General features: G+C 35.4%; 1 protein-coding gene across 4 annotated transcripts in view; it reads left to right on the forward strand.

Moving 5' to 3' along the window:
- LOC118709625 (sodium channel protein type 1 subunit alpha) overlaps window positions 1–24,889 on the forward strand; it is a 101,245-nt gene that overhangs the window by 37,012 nt on the left and 39,344 nt on the right. For 2 of the 4 annotated variants that reach the window (XM_045575272.1, XM_036421859.2), the window contains exons 3-14: window positions 6,169–6,287; window positions 8,211–8,300; window positions 9,792–9,920; window positions 11,618–11,709; window positions 13,047–13,316; window positions 16,515–16,578; window positions 17,329–17,470; window positions 18,127–18,333; window positions 19,801–20,085; window positions 21,465–21,845; window positions 23,114–23,246; window positions 24,356–24,594. In XM_045575272.1, the coding sequence (XP_045431228.1) occupies window positions 6,169–6,287; window positions 8,211–8,300; window positions 9,792–9,920; window positions 11,618–11,709; window positions 13,047–13,316; window positions 16,515–16,578; window positions 17,329–17,470; window positions 18,127–18,333; window positions 19,801–20,085; window positions 21,465–21,845; window positions 23,114–23,246; window positions 24,356–24,594 (2,151 nt within the window). The remainder of the gene's footprint in view (window positions 1–6,168; window positions 6,288–8,210; window positions 8,301–9,791; window positions 9,921–11,617; window positions 11,710–13,046; window positions 13,317–16,514; window positions 16,579–17,328; window positions 17,471–18,126; window positions 18,334–19,800; window positions 20,086–21,464; window positions 21,846–23,113; window positions 23,247–24,355; window positions 24,595–24,889) is intronic. The other 2 variants (XM_045575273.1, XM_045575274.1) reach the window with 2 other exon arrangements.

A 24,889-nucleotide genomic window follows, 5' to 3' on the forward strand; every position in this document is an offset into this window, starting at 1 on the left:
AGAGAGAGTGGAAGGGAGGGGTAGAAACAGAGAGAGAGATACATTGATTAGCTGTCTCCTGCATGTGGCCTGACCAGCACCTGCAACTAAGGTACATGCCCTTTACTGGAATCAAACCCAGGACCCTTCCACTGAGCCAAGTGCTAAGGCCTGAGTTATTTTATTTAAAAAATTCAGAATACTAGGCATGAGAATCTCTACTGAATTGAAATCACAACACCTTTATAAGCTAAATACTTTTATTCACATTTATCAAAACAGGCAAGTGAGTCACAGGAGATTCAAGTCAGTTGTTTAGGGTCTCCCTGCTGGAAGGCACCACAGCCAGATTTTGAACCGGGCATCCAACTCCAGAGTCTGCACTCTTAAAAACCACATGAGTTCCAATGAATCCTACTTATATTTTCCTAATGTTTCTTTATAGATTATTAAGCTGCTGCTGACCGATTTGGTGGGGGTGTTTACCTATTTTTCTCGGTTTGTCTTTAAGTCAGAAATGATATTGTACCGGGCAATCTTGCTGAAGAGAACCTCGCAGTACAACAAATGGTTTACCTCTAGGTCTGTGCTGCCCAACAGAGTAGACATTAGCCCCATGTGATTATTGTACGGGAAGTGGGGCAAGTCCAGACTTTGAAGACAGGATTGTATAAAAAAAGGATGTAAAATATTTTAGTAGTTTAAATATTGATTTCGTTCCTAAATGGTGACATATTGGAAATAGTTGATTAAAGAAACCATTATTTCCCTGGCTAATTTGGCTCAGTGGATAGAGCGTTGGCTGGGGACTGAAATATCCCAGATTCGATTCTAGTCAAGGGCACATGCCTGGGTTGTGGGCTCGATCTCCAGTAGGGGGCGTGCAGAAGACAGCCGATTGATGCTAGTCTCTCATCGATGTTTCTAATTCTCTATCCCTCTCTCTTCCTCTCTGTAAAAAAAATCAATGAAAATATATTTTTTAAAATTACATATGTGGCTCAGATTTATAGTTCACATAATATTTCTATTGGGCAGCTCTAGTCTAGGAAAACCTTCATATATCCTTTTGAATTCTATTAGTAGAGACAATTGAGCATTCACTAGTTTATATGCTTCCTGAGGTAATGATTTATGTATCTTTGCTTCCTCTATAAGCCATAACACAGAGCTTTTATGTATTGTGCTAAACAAAATACATTTTTTACAATGAAATTAAAAGTTGTACCTAACACTAGTTTCATGCTATTTTCTAGTTATCTGCAATACTCACACTTATTAATAGCTTATTATACAGGGGCTCAATAAATGTTACTTTAGTTTAGTAGCTACATGAGGAGATAAGTGGAAAAATTTGACCAATACCTAATACTAGAAGCCTGATGCATGGATTTGTGCACCAGTGGGGTCCCTCAGGCTGGCCAACTTGCTCTCCTGACACCCCCTGAGAGGTCCCAGATTGCAAGAGGACACAGGCCAGGCCACGGGACCCCACCGGTGCACAATCAGGCCAGGGAGGGGCTAAGGGAAGGCTCCAGGGAATGTCGGGCCCATCTCACCCAGTCCTGATCAACTGGACCCCAGCAGGAAGCTAACCTACTGTTCAGAGTGTCTGCCCCCTAATGGTCAGTGCACATCATAGCAACTGGTTGAACACAACGTATTAGTGTTAACAGTCGGACACTTAGCATATTAGGCTTTTATTACCTATAATAATAAAAGCATAAAATGCTAATTAGACCAGTGTCCTTTTGGACATCCTTCCTTCCGGATAGTGGTCAGGGGCCACTGCAGAGGTGGGCAGGGACAACGGCAGAGGGGCTGGGGCCGGGGCCAAGACCCTTACATGAATTTCACACATCCGGCCTCTAGTATAGGATATAAAGAGTTCCTACAAATATATCTTTACAGTGGTATTTTATATTTAGAATTCATTTTTCTAAATCAATCAAATTGCCATATTTTGAAATTTGTTTCCAAGCACAAAATTTTTCACATTAAACTGATTTCATGAATTCCCTACAGCCCGTTTCAAGGTAGATGCTATTGGATCAGACTTTTCTCTTCCAATACCAATTTTGAACTTTTTCTTTTGTATTGAAGTGACTTCAGGCAAAAAGAATGTATCTTGAGTTGTTTTAATGAATTTTTATAGGACTGATTTAAATTTAAAAGATGTCAAGATACTTTACTGTAATAAGCCATCTAATACATTGTATGAAAAAAGTCAACACTGAGCTGTATGTTTAGAAATGGTTAAGATGGTAAATTTTATGTTATATAGTTTACCACAATAAATATTTGAGGGGAAAGTGTAAAAAATTACACTCAGTTGAACAGTTGGTAAATCTTGATTTGCTTAAACGTAAAATCCAGGGTGGGGCAAAAGTAGTTTTACAGTTATTCATATGGAAAATAGCACAATACTTAATAAGTAATAACACAAGAATAAATTGTTTTGAGTACTTACAACTGCAAACCTACTTTTGGCCCCACCCTCTATTTGTTTATACAACTTGAGATACATAACATCTTGGCTAGTCTTTGAATTCTTCCCATTTTGAGCCTTTTCTTATTTGTTAAATGGGGAGGGCAATTATCTATCTATATGTTTTAAAATTCTAAATTTACTTTACTTGTAAATAAAATGTTCCCTTTTGACTCTATTCTCCCTTCAATACTATTAATACCATTATTTGGAGAACCACGTATCTAAGTCTCATTAATTCTTGAAACTTGTAAATAAAATGTTTGGCTTCTTGGCTATGCAAACAACTATAAGAAGGATAGATACAGAGATGAGGAAATAGAAATCAAATCAGTTGCAAACAGTAAATTTGCAGGTTTAAATGGAACTTACTGGCATAGAAATGGTAACACATTTAAGATTCTATATATTAGATTGCCCTATAAGTCTGCTTTATCAGAGGCTGTTTAAAATAAACCCATAAAGCGACATTTATGAAGTTTTTTAGTAAGTATACATGTTTCAACCTGAGAAAAGCAGAGGAGTCCTAGCAAGGATGCCTTGGCCATCTCTTTGTCTTGTGAAAAGTTAAAACAGAATAAACATTATTGTATAGTAAACTTCATTAATATCATTATAAATTCAAATTGCAAGTACTTACACAATGTACATATATTTCTTGTAAATATTGTTAAAAATAATGATCTTCCACACATTATATGAATTTTATAAACAAACTAGAGGCCTAGTGCATGAAATTCATGCACTTGGGAAGGGGTTGTTCCTTGGCCCGGATTGTGAGAGGGCACAGGCCAGGCCAAGGGACCCAACCAATGCACAATTGGGGCTAGGGAGGGATGCGGGAGGTTGGCCAGCCACGGAGGGACTATGGGAGAGCTCCAGAGTTATGTCCGGCCCATCTTGCTCAGACTCCAGCAGCAAGCTAATCTACTAGTCAGAGTGTCTGCCCCCAGTGCATGCCATAGTGAGTGGTTGAGGGGCCTTAGCATATCATTAATATAGTGTACTTTGTTTGGTTGAACAGCAGACCAGATGACCAGACACTTAGCATATTAGACTCTTATTATATAGGAAAAAGGGAATACAACCTAAAATCAGTGAAATTTCCAACTAAAGCTGGAACAATTGAGTTATGTCCCTTTGCCTTTAACTTTTGTAACAAAGTATGGACTCCTTCATGTGAAAGCACTTTTAGCTTTGACACCCCTTATTAGCATCAGGGGTGCAGTAGTCTTTGTTCTATTCACATTAATGGTTCCAGCCATTTTTACTACTTTTGGGGACTCCTCTCTGCTTAGTTTCTGAGTTTTGCTCCTTTTTTTTTTAGTTCTCAAGGCAGAATTTTCGTTTTCTCTACCCCCTCTTTTGGCCTTTCCAACTTCACTGATTGCTTTACCACCCCTTTCACTATCTACTTTCTTCTTCCTTCGGGCTGGAAGGTACACCTAGCCAAAATCACAGGTGACCTCTTATGCACATGGTCCTTAGAATGAGTCAGGTGATTTTTCCTTGTCCACTGAGCTACATTCAGTCCCATCATCATCCCTCTTACCCTTAAACCCATGATTTAGGCTACCTATAAGTTGTTACTCCTTCATTATATCTTTGAATTGCTAGTATCTATTTCAAAATTAGTTTATAATATTGTTTGATATAAGGAGAATCTTTTTAAAAAATATGTTTATATTTATTGCAGAGATGAAGGGAAAGGAGGAGAGAGAAACATCAATAATGAGAAAGTCATTGATTAACTGCCTCCTGCATGCCCCATACCGGAGATCAAGCCTGCAACCCAGGCATGTGCCCAGACCAGGAATCCAACCATGATTTGGTTCATAGGTCAATGCTCCACCACTTAGCCATGCAGGCCGGGCAGGAGATTCTTAGTTTTAAAATATATATGCTAGGTCATATTTTTGTTGGCTCTCTCATTCATAGCCCCCAATATTTCTGTTAGGTTTTACTTAACATGTTTTTGAAAAAAGGAAACATATGCTGTAGGTTTGCAAGGTGGGCCATACTCAGTCCTGATTAGCTCACTGTGGGCTTTTTGTGTCTTTGTGTCCTTAGGGCAAAGATATTTGTATTGCACAAGTCTGTTCCCATTTTATGATGAACTCAGAATGTCATTTAGGGACAGGAGCATTGAATGAATCTGAAAAAAAAGGGGGGGTTAAGTATTGTAGACATGGCGATTGCTTCTCCAGTAAGTACAGGTAAAACTCTCCCCTCCTACAATGGACTTGGTATATAGTTTTTCTTGCATTCTGAACCAGAGACCTTGAAAGATGAAAAAGGAAATAGAGGGTCAATGTTAAAGTTAGAGCAATGCTTCTCAAAATACAATAAAATTAAGTACTAGAAAATTGAAAAACATACTCCCTTTTTATTAGTGTATTTAACTGATGAAATTAGTATGTCAAATTGACTTACAAGTTTCTAAACACTCATTGTCACTATGCTGTCCCAGTCCAGCAATGACTTGGACACCAGCACCAGTGGGGAGACTACACTTTCATAGCCCTGATTCAGGGCATTCCACTCACACCAGACAGGAAGTGCTACTTTCCAACAGAAACTCAGTGAAGGTTTTGGAATGATTGCTCTACTTGAATTTAGAGGGAAAAAGAAATGAGAGATCTATCAATGAATGACCTGAAGACTAAATGAAGCAGTGAACACTTACTGAAGATTTTTAGTAGAAAGTACACATAGTAAATGTTTGCTCTGTCATAATGTGATCGAAGCAAAACCCCACAACTTTAAAGAATTGGTAAATTTTAATTAAAAAGGTATGAAGTCCTTTTCCTATGAAATATTCTTCACAAAGAAAATGGTTTCCCCCATCCCCAACTCTGTCTGATTATAGGTAAACATCTTAAGAAACACTGAATCAGAATATTTCATATGCTATTGTAGGTTGCTGCTTTATTTTCCCTGCACACTGCTAATTGCTTTCTAGACCTAATTTTTGGAATGCAGTTTCTTTCACATTTATGGATTACGGGTTCTACAGAGGCTCTGATCTACTCCTCTGTGCTAGGAGAGCACTACAGGAGATAGCCAGTCAATTGGGATTAGAATTCAATGTGTCAGCTAATTCACAAATCCCAGTACAGAATTTAGCACTCTTGGTCAACAGTGACTCTACAGGAAACTTGGCCTCCAAAAATCAATTATTGGATTATATCCAGCTAACCCAAGAGTGGGTTTGATGGTGACTGTTTTTATTTCCTATTACCAATAAAGTTATATTCATTTTATAAGCATAAATGTTTTTAAAAAAGTTATTTTTTAAAATATTAGTTTTGTTGAGTGATGTTGCATTCTACAGAGTTACTTTTCAAGATATTTGAATTAGAAAAACTGAAATCACTATAAAGGAATGTAGTGTCTTACGATTTTCAGAATAAAATGAAATAACCACCCATTTAAGACATTCATTTAACTCAGATGTTTAAAATATTAAGAAAATAAATAAATTCTCTTGGCAAATATCTTGTGTGACGAAATTGCAGGGAAGTATGGGGTAAAAGGTAAGTGATGCCTTTGGATGGCCTCTCTGTTAAGAAGAAATCCAGGGGCAGATTGTCTTCATGGTGCACATCAACAGTTGTAACATTGGAAGATTCATTGTGACAGATAATAGAGTTTAAATGGTTTATACTTTTATACTTCTGTGTTGTGTTCCTATCTTACAGACTTTTATAGTATTGAATAAAGGGAAGGCCATCTTCCGGTTCAGTGCCACCTCTGCCCTGTACATTTTAACTCCCTTCAATCCTCTTAGGAAAATAGCTATTAAGATTTTGGTACATTCATATCCTTTTCAAGTAATCAATATTAACTATTTGTACATAATCTATAAGTGCTTTGGCTAAATATAAAATTAAGTTAGGACACATATATATTTTATGGCCTTGTCACTCTAATTTTGTATCTACTTTTGTCATATAAGCCTTATTCTTCTTTTATAAGCTTTACTCTTGAAGTATATTAGCCACATAGATGTCACTGAAACTTACAGTCTTAACATTATATATCTACATATACCTTTCTAATAATACTTGTATGTGTTAAGTCCTACAAATCTAGTGTAAGATAGCTATACTACTCTTTACTATATTTGTACACAGTTTGTAATGATCAGAAATAGGCATCAAAGAATGATATTAAAGAAGTCTAATTCCATAGCCAAGTTTAGACATATCTATATTAGATAGCATTTTAGTTTACCTTAAAATAAATCTTTAAGCATATTTTCTATGAAAGAGGCTCAGAGGGCTTGACTAATACTTAGCTAATTCTTGAACTTTTCTAATGAATTCTGTGAAGGAATTACAGAAATACTGGCTGAATTTCCAATTTAACTCATTGAATTATTACTACCAAGCAAAACTGATTGCTTAGTAAAGACTACAGAAGTTAATAAAGATGCTTAGATTATATTTCCAAATGGTCTTTAGAGATGTGGCAATGTGATTCCCATGGTGTTAAAGAAAAAGAAGGACTTTATAAATAACTTCAACTGTTCATATTCATTGGCAAAAACTTTCTGATTATGTCTCATTTGATGGCTTTGGCAATAAGAAAAATAGAAATACTTATATAATAATCATAAACTCATACAACCTGGTTCTTTAAAAAAGTATAAAACTTAAAATAAAAGATCATTCTATTTTTAAACTGATAATAAGAAAATCCTCAGTGATGTAAATATGTTATTGTTAAAATTAAAAGATTTGAAATATGAAACTCATATGTTCAGCATTTTTAAGGGTATGGTTTCCATATCCTAGTTTTTGTTTCTAGTGCCATCATGTGGTCATTTGATGAAAACTTACTTTTTTTTTTTTTACTTAATGGAAAATTTTTGCTTTGGCAATAAACTGTAGTAGAAAGAATATTGAATATGAAGGCAGAAAATTTGTGTTCTAGTCCTCGGCTGAGTTATCTAATTTCTCTGTGTTTTAGGCCTTATTTTCCTGATGTCTAAAAATAGAGTGATTACAATATTTGTTTTTCTAGGTCCCTTTTAGTCACTTGTTTTAGCTAATACTTATCATATCACACACATTAACTCATTTAATCTGCACCTCAAACTGATCCTGAGTGACTTGCCCAAGACCATTTTTAGGCTAAATTTTAGTTATATTCACAACATCTTAAGTCCTGGCCATAAATAATATTCACTTTTAATCATATCCATGGCTGCTACAGTTAATTCAGTCAAAACAGAGTAACCCAACACCTAGCACCATGCTGCTCTTTGTATATACATTTTAAAATGTGTTGAACTCTATTAAGTAACATTTATTTCAGAAATTATAATATTGCAGGTATGTGTCCTCTTCAACAACTTACTATTTTAATCACCTGAAATAGTTTAAGTCAATCTCTCTGCTCAAAAACTATAAGGCCCCAAATTACACATAGTTTTCCCTCTAAAGTTCTCTGAGGGGTAAATAATTTCACTTAGTAATAGTAGCAAAAGCAAACTTTGTCCTTATATAAAGCTTTCTTGTACATTGTCTCATTTAATCTATATCATTACTCTCTGAGGTTGATATTATTACTACATTTTACCAATGACAAAACTGAAGTTTAAAGAGATTAGATAACATGTCCATGATGTATTTTTCATGAGCCCTGGCTAAAATTCAGTTTAAGCTTTTCAATGTCAGTTTTATATAATACATGGATTTGTATTTTTGTGTGTGTGTGTTCCTTAACAATAACCCACATTATTCAGCATGCTAATTATGTGCACCATTTTGACCAACTGTGTGTTTATGACAATGAGTAACCCTCCTGAATGGACAAAGAATGTAGAGTAAGTTCAACTTATATTTTAAACCATCTATTATGTGACTATATATGTATGTTAGGTAGATAGATATAAGTATATACATATAGATAAATATAGACATATAGACATAGATATACATATGTATAGTTAGGATTTTGAAACTATGTCTTAATGTACCTTCTAAATAAAACTGAAGAGCTTGTTTATTTAAAGGCATTTCTAGGCACAATTTCAAAGCAGGAAGATGATACTCATTGATCCATAAGCCTGCTAGGGGTGGGCTAATATCTCTCATTCATGCATACTTGGTGGATACCAGGAGCCCATCATTCTTGGACACTTACCACTTTTCCTTCAGGATCTAGAGTGGTCAAAGCAAATGTGGTGAAAACAATTGCAAAAAAGAGCCATATAGTAGGATTTGGTCCCAGGTAAATTTCAGATGAATTCAGTGAGTTACAAATTTATAGGGGCAGGTTACACATGCCATCAGAAGACATTGCTGAGTCTCACAATGTTTTCCCTTTCATCAGGCACATCCTATTCATGTCAGGCCTATATGCCAAAAGTTGGGATTTTAAAACTTGAGAATTCAATAGATTGAGAACTAAACTAACTGAGGTGAAAGAATAGCATTTTCAGAAAACAGAAACATTAATCACTACATTTGTAGGCTCTGTTCTGGAATACATTTGAGAGCAGAGAGTCCAGATCTGTGGGCTCATTCTACCCATGTTGTGACCACTATTACTCCATGGCTTTGACCCTTAAAACAACAGCCCAGAGCTCTTCCCAAGATCTTCTTCAGTTCTTAGAAAGTTCCAGATTAGAGCCAATCAGAAAAGGGACAAGATTATGAAGGAAAAAAACATTATATACAAAGAATGCCTGAAGTATTGACATTGACATCTGAGGTCCACAGGTCTTTAGTCATCCTAGTTTTTGTGATTTTATCCTTTGACTTCTGAGTAAAAGATTTAAACTTGGAAACATCCCAAGCTTCTGAGTTAGCCTCATATTTCATTCTAAATTATGACTCTGGAATGATCTACTTTGTTGTTAACAAAATTCTTTTTGCAAGTAAGTTAATCTGTCTTATGGAAAGAGAGAAAGACTTATTAATTTGTCAATGTTTTTCATTCATAAAACATGATTGAAACTGAGTTTTTTACTTTTGGGGGAAAAATCATTTTATGCTTCTGCAATATTATGGATTGGCCATTCCATCACATGAATGTACTAGAATTCTCAGGGGGCTTTATGCATTAATGTCAATACTAAGACATTTCAGATAGTACCTAGCTAGACTTTATATAGCATGTATTTCTCACTCTGCTCTCTAGGGAATTGAACTTAAAGTAAGGGCTGTGTTTTATTTACATGAAAATAATATCAACCTGCTTAGATTCCTTTTATAATATAATATTCACCTATTCCACTAATAGGGTGATAAGAAATTGACATGTGATGAAAAATATATTACTTTATCTACTCTTTCTGGATACTTATCTCCAGGTACACCTTCACTGGGATATATACTTTTGAGTCACTTATAAAAATTATTGCCAGGGGCTTCTGTTTAGAGGATTTCACTTTCCTTCGGGACCCATGGAACTGGCTCGACTTTACAGTCATTACGTTTGCGTAAGTGCCTTTTTTGAAACTTCAAAAGAGTATGGTTTGGCTTTCGATGACGGTTTATGCTTTGAAAGAATAAGCTTGCTGTAACTGCAGAATATCTTCGTGTGATTTATACATTTAAGCTTCCGATTTTAATTTAGTATAACAGAGGTCAAAGTGACATTTCACTTTGGCATAAAGTCTTTGCATTGGTTGAAATGACAGTTTTCACATGTAACAAAAGTATAGCAAATTTCATTCATGCTGCTTTTTCAACACACACACACACACACACACACACACACACACACACACTAATAAGAAAGAAAAAGTTTATTCATTTTACATCTGTGAAAATGACTTTTAAAAAATACAGGCACAAACAACTCTGCTGGTCGCACCAATTTTCATTGACCTTACCCATTGAATTTTCTATCCTCTATTAGTTTAGTAAAATAATAGAAAATAAACATCTATTAGCATCAAAACATTTCAAATCACACTGAGGTGGGGGGTGATAAAGTATTTAATATATTAAATTTTTATTTCATCAGCAAGTAATTTTAAGTCTTACTCTACTTTCTCCTTCTAAACTGATTCCTTTTCTTTCTTTCTTATTTCCCTTTATGACTATTGTCATCTCTCTTTACCCTCAACATAAACCTTTTATTCATGCCTCCCTTCCAGATACACTCAGTATGTGCACAATATCACATCCCTGCCTACTCCCACATCCCAACTTTTTTTTTTTTTTTTTCAAGTGGTAAATTTCCCCAAGAGAGAGGAAACTCAAAAAAGTAACAGAAGGTCATTCAGGAGTGGGTGAAATTAACGTGTGGAGGAAAGTGGACCTGCACCACTTGCCCTCATCATTCTCTCCGGAGAGAACTTTTTTAGCCTTTACAGGTATACTGGGTAGATGGGAAGAGAAGCAGAGCTGATATACTCAGGGCTCCAAACACGGCCTCTCTCCTCTTCTTTCTGTAATCCAACCAGGAAGTGCCAATTCTTTGCCATTCCCTCTGGCCATGATTTAAAAGAAGGCATTTTGAGACTGATGATTTTTAGAGCAAAATAGCCGTAATGGCAAGAGCATCATTGGGCCCCCATAAAATATTGTCCTTAGTTTGCCTAACTTTCACTTAAAGGTTACATTAGAAAAACGTTGTCCTGTACAGCTAGTCAGGCAATCTGCCTTTTCATGCATAAATTTCATTTGCATAATTGTATGCATTTTTTTTCTAACTGCAACCTGGAACTACAATTAAGCTTTCTCTTAACTTAATTCTCCTAAGTTACACATGATGTTGATGGCATTTGCTTTTCAAAATGGCAACAGGATTGTGCACTTCGTGAAGTTTACATCTAGTTGATGGCCTTAAATTATGTGAATAAAGAAACCCACAGCAATAGGCTCTATTATTTAAATTGCTATTGACACAATTATCATTTAAAATCACCAAGAATGTCTTTATAAAAGATCCAAGCAAATATATAAAATCCTGCTTAAATTTTTAATAACTCTGATTTAATTCTACAGGTTTGTAACAGAATTTGTAAGCGTAGGCAGTTTTTCAGCTCTTCCAACTTTCAGAGAGCTTTGAAAACTATTTCTGTAATCCCAGGTAAGAAGTGGTTAGTGTAAAGCACAAGGCTCCTTTTATCTACAGCTCTTTCTTTGTATCCTGTTATTGTGTTTGTGTGTGAACTCCCCACTGCAGATATGTGACAGAGTTTGTGGACCTGGGCAATGTCTCAGCGTTGAGAACATTCAGAGTTCTCCGAGCACTGAAAACAATTTCAGTCATTCCAGGTGAGAGCTGGGTTAAAAGCCATCATGTGTTTTTTAGCAACAGCTTCTTTGTTTGATGTTTAGCACTTCAGAAAATCAGAAACATAATAACTAAAATCATAGTAATCATAATAGGGTGTTTTAAAGAAAATTATTCTTATTATTGGGACAAAAGTTTTTATGGTCTCACATTTTTTATTGATCTTTTTTAGAGAGGTAGGTAGAGGGATAGAGAGATAGAAACATCATCAATGGGAGAGAAACATCCATTTGCTGCTTCCTGTACAACACTTTGTGGGAGATGAGCCCAAATCCAGGCATGTGCCCTGACCGGGAATGGAATCAGTGACCTCTGGGCTCTCAGGTCAATACTCAACCACTGAGCCACACCAGTTGGGCTGATCTCACATTTTTTATCAGCCTTGGAGTTTAACAAGTTCTTGCCACAGACACTGTAATATAGAGTCTGTATGATTTGTGCTTAGAAATGTCAATTTTTTCTCTATATTCATTGTAAGGATTTGGTCCCTATTGAATGTACTGATCTGTAATTTCTTATTTATTGTAGTCATTGATATCTGTGCAAATACAATGTAATCTTAATATTGTTTAAAAAGACAAGGGAAACCTGGCCAGTGTTGCTCAGTGGTTGAGCATCAGCTTATGAATCAGGAGGTCACGGCTCCATTCTCTGTCAGGGCATGTGCTTGGGTTGTGAGTTCAATCTCCAGGGGCATACAGAAGACAGCCGATCAATGATTCTCTCTCATTAGTAATGTTTCTATCTCTATCCCTCTCCCTTTCTCTCTTAAATCAATATATATAATATATATATATTAAAGGCAAGGGAATAAGATAATACAGACTAGCATGAGTCTGCATGGAAAATGTATTATCTTAAGGTATATTTATATTCCAAATTATCCCCAGTTTTATATAAAAATATTGCTTACTTATAAATAGAAATTCAAAAATATTTATTCAGGTAATTTGGTATAAAACTGACTGGTATCTGGTATAAATTTGGTATATATTTGGTATAAAAATTATGGGGCAAGTTTCATTAGCAAAAAGAGAAATATTAATACAAGAGCCTTTCCTAATATGGACTTTATGACGATCAGGAATCTTCCCTTATTTTCTCTCCAACATATTGGGATATGGATCTTCATTTCATTGTTTCTTTCTGGAGGTCATCTCCAGAAGCACCAGCCTACCATCAAGTTTTGTTTTTTCACTAGCATTGGCATCATTTTCAGACTTGTGCATGGAATCTATGTTTTCAAGAAAATTGTAAGGCTTTTATTTTTTCAGACCTTTTAAGTCTTCATGGTAATGGCCCTCTTCCATTCTTGCAGGCCTGAAGACCATCGTGGGGGCCCTGATCCAGTCTGTGAAGAAGCTCTCAGACGTCATGATCCTGACGGTGTTCTGTCTGAGCGTGTTTGCGCTGATCGGCCTGCAGCTGTTTATGGGCAACCTGAGAAATAAATGTGTCCAATGGCCTCCCACCAATTCCTCCCTGGAGGAGCATAGCATAGAGAAGAATATAACTGTGAATTACAATGGCACACTTGTAAATGAAACTGTCATTGAGTTTGACTGGAAATCATATATTCAAGATTCAAGTAAGAATTACTATTATGTAGATTTATTTTTTATTGTTGATCTGCCTTCCATTTTGGTATAGATATATATATTTTTTAATGGTTGCATCATAGTTGATAATCTCTTAATCACCATAGCAATGTTTTGCACATATATTTAATTACTTTATTCATAGCTATTCTAATTTTGACTCATAAGTAGCATTTTATGTGGTATTGTCATAAGGGAAGCTGAAGAATTCAGTTAGAAACTTTCCTGGAATCTTTGGTTGCTATACATTCTCCTTGTGCTGGTCGAGACAATTAAATAACATAAGAATTTCTAAAGCCCTTTTTGAACTGTAAAGTGCTATCCAAATGTAACCCATAAAACATTAATTACAGAACTAGAGGTTTAGTGCATGAAATACGTGCATGGGGTGTGTGTCCCACAGCCCAGCCTGCACCGTCTCCAATCTGGACCTCTTGAGGGCAGTGGGATATCTCTCTCACAATCCAAGACTGCTGGCTTCCAACTGCTCTCATGCCTACCTTCCTGATTGCCCCTAACTGCTTCTGCCTGCCAGCCTGATCACCCCCTAACCACTCCCCTGCCAGCCTGATTGCCCCTAATTGCCCTCCTCTGCCAGCCTGGTCACCCCTAACTGCCCACCCCTGCAGGCCTAGTCCCCCCACTGCTCTCTCCTGCAGACCTACCCCCCCCACCCAACTGCTCTTCCCTACAGGCCAGGTCACCCACAACTGCCCTTCCCTGCTGGCCACCTTGTGGTGCCCATTTTGTGTCCAAATGGGGGCAGCCATCTTTGACCACATGGGGGCAGCCATCTTGTGTATTGGAGTGAATGTCAATTTGCATATTACTCTTTTATTAGATAGAATGCCTTTTATGTACTAGAAACTGTATAGGATGCTAGGAAATTAATGCTGATTACACATGGCTTCAGGATGCTTATGTTTTAGTAAATTATTTTTATTGTCATTTTATGGAAATCAAGTGAGACTAAAGATAAACATTACTCTTATATTGTATTTGTAGAATAAGAATTAAAAGTAGTATTATATCAAGTAGAAGGAAATTGGAGTGAATTAAACTTTTAAAAAGAGTAATAAAAATGTCAAATAAATCAGTGGATTTGTGGGAATTCAGTTTATTTTTATTTCAAGAGTTCAGACCAAATAGTCAAATATTTAAATAGTCTACTTTAAAGGATGGAAAAAACAATTGGCCTAATATCCTTTCTCTTTTAAAAGTGACAAGAAATGTAAGTGAAATTTTCTCTTTTATTTAATTTTAATATCTGCCAGTAGCAATATTTCAAAGCCAGAGAGAGTTAGAACATGATTCATGGGTAACAGGAATGCTCTTTTAGAGAAAAATATTAAATATATGAAATTTAAACTTTAGATGTATTTAAATTTAGCTATATCTTTATTATTTTGAGGTGATGCTTATAGAAAAAATTTATTACTTTAAGGTGACAGGGAAAAATCAAAAAGGGAAGAAACATTAGTAACTGTTTTTATAAAAGGCTACTGGGGACTTGATAATTCTTAAGGTAATGATAATATAATCTTAAAAATAAATCAGTGTCTTTTTATAGTTGCAGATCTAGAAAATACCTTGGTTGCTACATTTGAACTCTTCCATGATATTAATGATATGCTAACAAATAATTTACAAAGTTGTAAATATTTAGGTTAAAAAAATACCTTGATTAAGAAAAATAGATGTCAGAACAGTTCATGAAATGTCCCTTATTGACTTCCTATGCCAATAAGTTCACTGATGTCGTCAACTCTCTGAATTTTTTTTTTAATGTAATAACAAGGAGCTGACTATGAAGATGTCATTTAGGGTTTATTCTCTGTGGTGAAAATTTATTGGGTGCCATTTTTCATATATTCAAAGTTAATAATATCTAAGGCCATTTTCAGCTCTAAAATTTGTTTCCTAATAATATTCCATTTGTTGAAAACATTTATTTTAAAACAAATACAAATATAAACTAAGTAGTTTCTCTTTGAAAATATTAGAAAATTAAATTCATTAAAATTAAAAATAAATTTTTTCAGATTAAGCTTATAAATCAGTGAATTTAATTGGGAATAAAACTTCACATAAATAACTGATATAAAAAATTCCTCCAGAAACTACATATTCCTTTCACTTTGTTTAATTTTTAATAAAAGTTAAAAATTCTATTATAATTTTTCTATGTTCAAAGAAATAAAGTTGTTAGAAATGAAAATTATATTTTGTATTATGTGTTTTGTATCCCTTACAGAACTATGCATTGGGTAAATTTCTCTGAAAGTTTAAGATCTAGAAAATATTTCTTCTGAGAAAATATAAAATTTTTCTCCTGAAAAATTCTTCTTACAAAATTATTATTTAATTTTGTGTTTCTCTTCTTGTTTCCCTTTACTTATTCAATCAGTAAATTTTGTTGAAATACTACTACATTCCAAATACTATAATATGGAAATAATTAACTACTAGGCTTTCTTTCAAGGAGAAACAATATTTGTAAACAACTAATTACACTGTAGGATAATGAGTATAATAATAATTGAAATATGTACATGTTATTGGCAGCACAGAGGAAGTTCTCAATTTTGCCAATCTTTAGAGGGAAAGAATTAAAGGATATCAAAGAATAATTCACAGAAGTGACTCTTCAATGAATAGTAAAAGAATCTAAGGAATTTCCAGAGACATAAAGATACCTATAAAAAATAAAATAAAAGCCATCTATGATATATTCTGGAAGTTGGTATAATGTAAATTATAATTAATTATTAAACTTTTAAAAATTGTGTTTTAAAATATAGAATACCAGAAAAGATATAATACCTTTATTTTTAAACATGTGATAATTTGAAGAAGGCAAAGGAATCCATTTTATTTTTATCTACTTTTACAGAATGCAATTTTTATTTTTTATGAAGGTTGGGGAAAAACACTGATACCTCTTGAAATATTAAGTTAATACCTATAGTTTCCACTAATTTTCTATTTACAAAGAACAATTTCTATTAAATACTAGTGAGTATTTAATCCCCTGAATGTAATATCTAACATTTGTAGAGAGAAGGGGCAAATACCTGTGTCTTTGAGTTATATGGTGTATTTTAAATTACTCAATGAATTCTCAAAGTTGTTCTCAGTTTTCAATGTAATGCAAATGTTCATCACATGATTTTCTTTTTTCTAAATAGGATATCATTATTTTCTGGAAGGTTTTTTAGATGCATTGCTATGTGGAAATAGCTCTGATGCAGGGTAAGCAGATAATATATGTGTGTTCCTGTGTATGTGCATGTATATATATACACACACTTATTTTGTCTCTTTTTTGTGGAAACTGACAGATAACAGCCAACTAACTTCATTTATACTAATTTAGTATAATTATGGCTACTTATAAGATGACAATTTACCTAAATATTAACCAAGTACTTACGTTTTATAACTTTTAACTCTAATAATGTTTTTAAAAATAATTTTTAAATTAATTTCAGAAAGGAAGGGAGAGGGGGAGAGAGAGAGAGAGAGAGAGAAACATCAATGATGAGAGAGAATCATTGATTGGCTGCCTCCTACACACTCCACACTTGGGATCATGCCCACAACCTGGGCATGTGCCTAACTGGGAATTGAACCATGACCTCCTGGTTCATAGATCAACGCTCAACCAGTGAGCCACTCCAGCCAGGCTCTATGATTTTTTTGTTAGATGAGTATATATGAGCCAAGAGTTAACTCTGGAGGCTTCCATAGTAGGGACAATGAAAAAGAGATAAAATGCTAATTATTGACAAAAAACAATTTTGTAAAATATTATTAGAAATTCTATGCAACATGTTAATAATGATATCAGTGGCTAGTAAAATTATGTAAAAAAATTGAAAAAAGTATTAGTTACTTATTTATCATATTTGTATTCATTGAAATAGATGATGTTATAACATGCTACCAGAATAAAATAAAACGGCACAACTTCTTGTAAAACTTGCTTTTTCCCCATTACAGTCAATGTCCAGAAGGATATATATGTATGAAAGCTGGCAGAAATCCCAACTATGGCTATACAAGCTTTGATACTTTCAGTTGGGCTTTTTTGTCCCTGTTTCGACTGATGACTCAGGACTTCTGGGAAAACCTTTACCAACTGGTGAGAACCTGAAGCATCACACATTGCGTTTAAGTAGAAGCATAGAAGAAAACCAAGCTAATTATGAAATTCAAACCACAGCACAACATCATAGAAAGGGCACAACTTGAAATCAGGAGATTTGAGTTCCTTTATCTTATTGATTATGACATTTATTAAGCATAGTGATGCTGGGGACAGTGATTCTCTCTAATTCCCCCCGGACTCAGAACTTACTAACCACCCTTCCGAGACACAGCTTCCCAAACAGAAGGCATGCCTTCTCCTTGGCTCCATCTACACCCTCAGGTATTATCTACGTCCCTCGGGTGGCAGGGGATGAAAATTCATAAGCAGATGTAGAAAGATGCTTTTGGTTTCTTCCTTGACGTTCATTGAAGACTCAGCTCCTTGCTGAACCTCTCTGTGGTATTTTACTCGATTCTGTTCTCTTCTTGGTCATTCTAAGAATTCCTTCCTGGAGTTCAACATGGGAAAGCATTAGATAGGGAAGAAGAGGTTAAGGTTAAAGAAATAAACAAAGAAGTGGGAGGGAGTGTGACCATCATTCTTGTGGTGTATGTCAGAACCCTTCAAAATACACAAGTAAGTTGAAAGCTGGGGCCAACAGTGAATGAAATAATATTGAAAACGAATGCTGATGTTGTTGTTTCCAGACACTGCGTGCTGCTGGGAAAACATACATGATCTTCTTTGTGCTGGTCATCTTCCTGGGCTCATTCTACCTGATAAATTTGATCCTGGCTGTGGTGGCCATGGCCTATGAGGAGCAGAATCAGGCCACCATGGAAGAGGCAGAGCAGAAAGAGGCGGAATTTCAGCAGATGCTCGAACAGCTTAAAAAGCAGCAAGAGGCAGCTCAGGTAAATTCATCAAATGAAATATGTCCTGTCTCACGGTGTGATATTTTTTATTGTTATGGTTGTTACAAAAATACTGGAAAGAGACAGATAATTTGATTGTTTTTAAGAGAAGCTGGTAGTAGAGGAGATTAGTAAAGATATCTACATTTTGAGCATCTATGTAGATCCTTTAGTTTAGTCATTCTACAATAAATTGTTTAAAATATTAACCACAATAGAACACTCTGATGCTATTTTAATCAGCTGGATATTTTTAGAATAAAAGGGAAATATGATTTTTGGGTCTTCTCAAGTGAAAGGCACTTACTGAATGGGTATTACTGGCATTTGGAAAAAATCTTAAGAAATCATCTTTTCTTAGAAAAAAACTTTATTGGTTATTTAAAAAATTTATTGGAAATTAAAAATATTCACCTCTTTCTTAGAATATAGTCCATTCTTTCAATGGCCCAAATTATATTGTTTTTAATGTGGTTCTTAATTGCTTTTCTTATGTTAATAAGGAACTCATCAAATAATATAATGTTCTCTGATATAGCAATATCCAATAGCGATATGAAAGTTATCAATTCTATGGTGATCAGGAAACCTAAGGTTTACTTGTTCTTATAGGGAGGTGTCACTATTCTATCATTTTCATCTTTCCTCACTCTTTAGCATACACACTCAGTGTCTTTACCCAACTTGATTGGGTAATATTAATTTATTTGAAGGAATTCCAATAATGAGTATGCTCTGGAGACAGTAATAGTAATCAAACATTGCCAGCTTCTGCCAGTACAAGCTGCAATAAAAAAGCTTTGCTTTGGTCCATGCTCACATGGCCAGCAAGAACCAGTACTGAGCTGAAGCTAGGGACTGTATTGGGGAATTGAATGTTTTGTCTTGCTTGGCAGAAACATTGGCCCTGCCCTCTCTAGTCTTCTGATAGAGCATTAAGCAGGGCTGAGGAAGGGGTTTTACTACCTTCGGTGGATTTTATTGACAATATTTTGAGGATATTGGACAGCCCAGTTTCAATAACTGGAGAGAGGACCTCAGCTCTTATCACATTTTTCCTGCCTTTGGATATGACCTCAACTAACTCCTCAGCTTTTCTCACAAGTGCCAGTTTCTTTTTCAAAGAAAAGAAGACAGTGCTAAGTAAATACCAATTTTAGAGTACATGAAATTCCCAAAAGGACAATAAATATCTGGTTTTGTTCGTGCCTGATTGATCCTTTTGAATATGTGGTTTGTGAAGCAAACACAATAAATATTAGCACAGAGAACACCAAGTTAACTGCAAGCGTTCATTAGGTGAAAAGAAAAAATAACTCCCTCTAATAATTGCAGAGCTGCTTCTATGTTGGATCAGCTTGAGTCAGCCAAATGTATTTTTTAAATGTCATGCAAATAGTTGGGCTATTTTTTAAGAAGATAAAGTCTTCTCTAGTGCCACGCTAAAACCATTTCTCCTCAATGTAGCAGGCAGCCACTGTAACTGCCTCAGAGCATTCCAGGGAACCCAGCGCAGCAGGCAAGCTCTCAGACAGTTCATCTGAAGCCTCCAAGTTGAGTTCCAAGAGTGCCAAGGAGAGAAGAAACCGGAGAAAGAAAAGAAAACAGAAAGAACAGTCCGGTGGAGAAGAAAAAGATGAGGATGAATTCCAAAAATCTGAATCTGATGATAGCATCAGGAGGAAAGGGTTTCGCTTCTCCATTGAAGGGAATCGCTTGACCTATGAAAAGAGGTACTCCTCCCCACACCAGGTATGGCACTACTGAGTTAAATGATGCCCGGATGAAAATGAGAATGCTGAAACAGGGGGAGAGTTAAATAAGGCTTATGAATCTTCATCAACTGAATTGACTGCTATGTTTATTATATTTAAACCCATCCTTTATTCACATAGTTATGAGAAAAATTATACTCCATCTATATGAAAGTCTTACAGCCTGGTGTAGTTGAGACAACACTGAGTTGAAAGTGAGGAGACCTGGATTCTTATCCTAATACTGCCTGCTGCTATTTGTAACTAATGGCATTTAGTAGTTCTGATCATAAACTTTTCAAAATTAAATTTATTGGGGTGACATTGGGTAATGAAATGATATAGGTTTAAGAGTACAATTCTGTAATACATCAGTAAATTGTATTGTGTGTTTGCCACCTCAAGTCAAGTCTCCTTTCATTACCATTTATGCCCCCTTTCCTTGGCTTTTTGTTGTTGTTGTTGTTAATCAACATTGATTTTTAGAGAGAAGGGAAGGAGGGGAGAGAGAAAAAGAGAAAGAGAAACATATATGTAAAAGAGACACGTTGATTGGTTGCCTGACACACGTACCCAGACCGAGGGTGGGGATCAAACATACAACCCAGGTACATGCCCTTGACCGGGAATCAAACCCATGACCCATTAGTATGAGGGCCAATACTCCAACACTTAGCAACAGCAGCCAGGGCTCCTCAGCTTTTGTAATGGGGGAAAAAAGTGGATTTTGGACTAGCTAAGCAGTCTTTTTTATCATTTTATACTGGTCCCCCTCTCTAATTTCTTTATAAAACATCATGTGTGCTTCTGAAAATATGAGTCATGGTATACTTTATCGAAAAGTTCATCAGTCTGATTTCAGAAATGTTGACTTCAAGTTCCAAGATACTGAGCCTTATAGATGAAGCAGACATTATGATTAATTTAAAGTGATTTTAGAAAGATGTACTAAAGTAATTTGTGGAAGGTGATGAAATTCCTTGGGAGGCAAGAGCAGTGAAAACAAAGGTAGCCTTATTACGGCCATGCCACTGATATTTATCCATAGTTTACCATATCCAAAGTAATATTCCCATGAAGTTTCTTTTTCAATTTGAAAAATAGTAGCTCAGGGTTCTGTTTTTCAATATCTTTAAGTTGCAATCTGTCTCCCCTTTCATTAATCTCCAGGACTAGAAACCTTCTCTTACAAAACAAATTTAACTTAATCTGAAAATGCACATAAAATGAAAATGTTATTAATCAAAAGGAATGAATCATGCTCTGTCATGAATGCTAAAATATCCTTCAATTTAATTTTGCAAATTAAAAACACATTTCAAATGGCTCTGTTTATGTAATTTTACTTATTTTTTTCTATTTGGTTCCCAACTTCAGTCTTTGTTGAGCATCCGTGGCTCCATCTTTTCTCCAAGGCGCAATAGCAGAACAAGCCTTTTCAGCTTTAGAGGGCGAGCCAAGGATGTGGGATCAGAGAATGACTTTGCTGACGATGAGCACAGCACCTTTGAGGATAACGAGAGCCGGAGGGATTCCTTGTTTGTGCCCCGGCGGCATGGAGAGCGACGCAACAGTAACCTAAGTCAGACCAGCCGGTCATCCCGGGTGCTGGCAGTGTTTCCAGCGAGTGGGAAGATGCACAGCACTGTGGATTGCAATGGTGTGGTTTCCTTGGTTGGTGGACCCTCGGTTCCTACATCGCCTGTTGGACAGCTTCTGCCAGAGGTGATAATAGATAAGCCAGCTACTGATGACAATGTAAGGAAGTTTTAAACAGTTCAGGCATGGCTGGCCTATTTACCGCTGCACCAGCCAGTGTTTCTACAGAATGGAACCCCTTGAGAATGATTCCTGGTTGGTCAAGCTGTGAATGCACCTGCATCTTGTAATACCTTTATAGACTAACCAACTAAAACTTTAAAGCCTCAACACTCTCTTGCATAACACGTGAATGCACTTACTTATTAAACACGCTAAGGATAAATTAGACACAATCATAAGTTACTGTCTCCAGTTGGAGGATTTTCTATATACCCATGCTGAGCTTAGATAGTAGGGCATCTTCTAATGCCTGGTATAAAAGTGAATGAATGATGTCCATGTTTCAGGGTAAAGGGTGTATAATAAATCTTTCCAACAGAGTCTTCAATATAGCCCTGCTTTAGTGTAGAAGATTTTTAAGAACACTGTGCCTAAATATATAGCTTCATTGTTCTCTGAAAATTTCTAGTACTCATAATTGTCTTACTAAAAAAAATGCTGATATAGGCTTTCTCAAAACATCTTAGTGAAAAGAAACAAATAAATGATTAATACAGACAGGTAAAAATAATTGTCTGTGTTCAAAGGTATGTTATATGTTTGGGATGCATACCCTGCTGATGAGGAATTTCTAAACACACGCTGCCTCATTAGACTATTAACTCACTTGGAAATATATCAGCATGATGAGGCATGACTAAGTCAGTATCAGATGACTTATTGCTTTGGTACCCTGGATGAAACTGTTGTCCATGCAGCATGTGTGTGTGTGTGTTCTTTAAACATACATTTTTGTGTTGTCAATGACCATCTATGTCTTGTGCCCAGAAACTGAGATGGCAATTACATGTGTTATGATCATTTGTATTTCTTTAAAAATAAATGGCTTCCTTTCTCAAAAGAAAATGCCCTAATCACTTACATGAATTTTTCAAGTTGTTAGTTTTTCACTATTAGTTCTAAAATAAAGGTAACTGTTAAATATGTCTCTCAAGAGATTATCAACTATATCTAAATTGCATCATGTCTCATAAAATTATGAAATGAGAAGGTTAAAAAAAACTCAGTGTTTGCTGTATGGCTAAACAGTTGACAGTTTGGACACTCCAGGTTAATTATACAATAAGTCAGCAATATCTGCCATCACCAACTAAACATGAAAGTGCATGATGCATGTGTTTCACGCAACTCACTGTGTCACGCTAGCTGTTTACTTATCGGATTGTTCAAGTTAATTATTTAATACATCAGCATTTTCTTTACAGGGAACAACTACTGAAACTGAAATGAGAAAAAGACGGTCAAGTTCTTTTCATGTGTCCCTGGATTTTCTAGAAGATCCTTCCCAGAGGCAAAGAGCGATGAGTATAGCCAGCATTTTAACAAATACAGTCGAAGGTTTGTAACAAATTCCATTCAATTCATTTTACTAAACTTGTAGTCTCTTATGAAACAAGTATCTCCATTTATGCATTGGAAGCAGTATATTCTGAGGAGAATATAGTAGGTTTTATTCAAGAGTTATTATTTGTTATATCTATTTAGAAGTCCTAGGAGATTTTTAAAAAATTCTTTAAACTCAGTGATATTGGACCTCTAACGAATGTTTTCCTGTGTGTGGAAAATCCTTGAAAATTCAGAATAAGCCTTTATTTTTTTAAAAATAGTTAATATAAGTTTATTTTATTTCATATTTAATCTCTCCCCCCCGCCCCCATTAACCTCTTCTAGCCCACTCCCGACCTCCCCTCCCAGGCCCCCACTGCCTCATTGTCTGGGTCCAAAGATTATGCATATATGCATACAAGTTCTTGGTTGATCTCTTCCCACCTGCCTTACCCTGTCTTCTCTCTGAGGTTCAACAGTCTGTTCATGTTTCTATGACTCTAGGTCTATTTTTGATTATCAGTTTATTTGGTTCATTAGATTCCACATATGAGTGAGATCATGTGAATAAGCATTTCTATTAGGGGTTTCTAATCCCGTTAGTCATAGTGATCTTCTCTTTTGTTCTACTTAGTTTAAGACTTCCAACATCAACCTAAATACTATCAAGATTTCAAGAGAGAAGTAGGTCATTTTTGCAAAATAAAAACAAATTTAAAAATTATTCTTGGCTCATGTTGATCCCTACCCTTTCTCTTATAGCCAGAGGATAATAGCTATGTTTGACACTTGCCCAGCCCATGTTTCCATTGAGACTTCATTTAAAAGATGATTCGTTTAGGTAAAGGTTGAGCCACATTATCAGTATATACAAGAAAAAAACAACTATTCTTTACTATTGCTGCTCTATATGTATGTCTAAAGAAATATATTCAGGAGTCTAAAGAATAAATACTTTAGGTTTTTGTTTTGTTGTAAGTACAAAAGGAGTTGACTCTGAAGCAATGGGAAACATGTTGATTATTACTGAAAAGAAGTCTAGTGGATCTGAAATAAATGTATGTATAAAATGTATGTATAAAATAAATCTTTTGGTGGTGGTTCTTTTTTTTCCAATCTAGAACTTGAAGAATCCAGGCAGAAATGCCCACCCTGTTGGTACAAATTTGCCAACATATTCTTAATCTGGGACTGTTCACCATATTGGTTAAAAGTGAAACATATTGTCAACCTGGTTGTGATGGACCCATTTGTTGACCTGACCATCACCATCTGTATTGTCTTAAATACTCTTTTCATGGCCATGGAGCACTACCCCATGACGGATCAGTTCAACCATGTGCTTACAGTAGGAAACTTGGTAAGATTATTAGAAGGTAAATGTGTTCAGTCTTTGATTTTTTTGTTTGAGAAACTATTTACATTTAATAGTTTATAGCAGTCTTTCCACCACACTTCCTACTCCAGGCTCCCAAAAGATAGAAACTATATCTAGCTGGCTACACTATACATTTTGCCAACAATAATAGCTCTTAATGTCAGAGCAAAAAAAACTGAGAAATGTAATAGGCATAGGACTATTTGAAAAGTCAATATTGATATAGGACTTACAATATTTTTAAGATGCAGAAACAGTTTAAGGACACACTTTTTGA

This window comes from Pipistrellus kuhlii, unplaced genomic scaffold (genome assembly GCF_014108245.1).
Source record: "Pipistrellus kuhlii isolate mPipKuh1 unplaced genomic scaffold, mPipKuh1.p scaffold_m20_p_7, whole genome shotgun sequence".
NCBI classification, from domain to species: Eukaryota; Metazoa; Chordata; class Mammalia; order Chiroptera; family Vespertilionidae; genus Pipistrellus; species Pipistrellus kuhlii.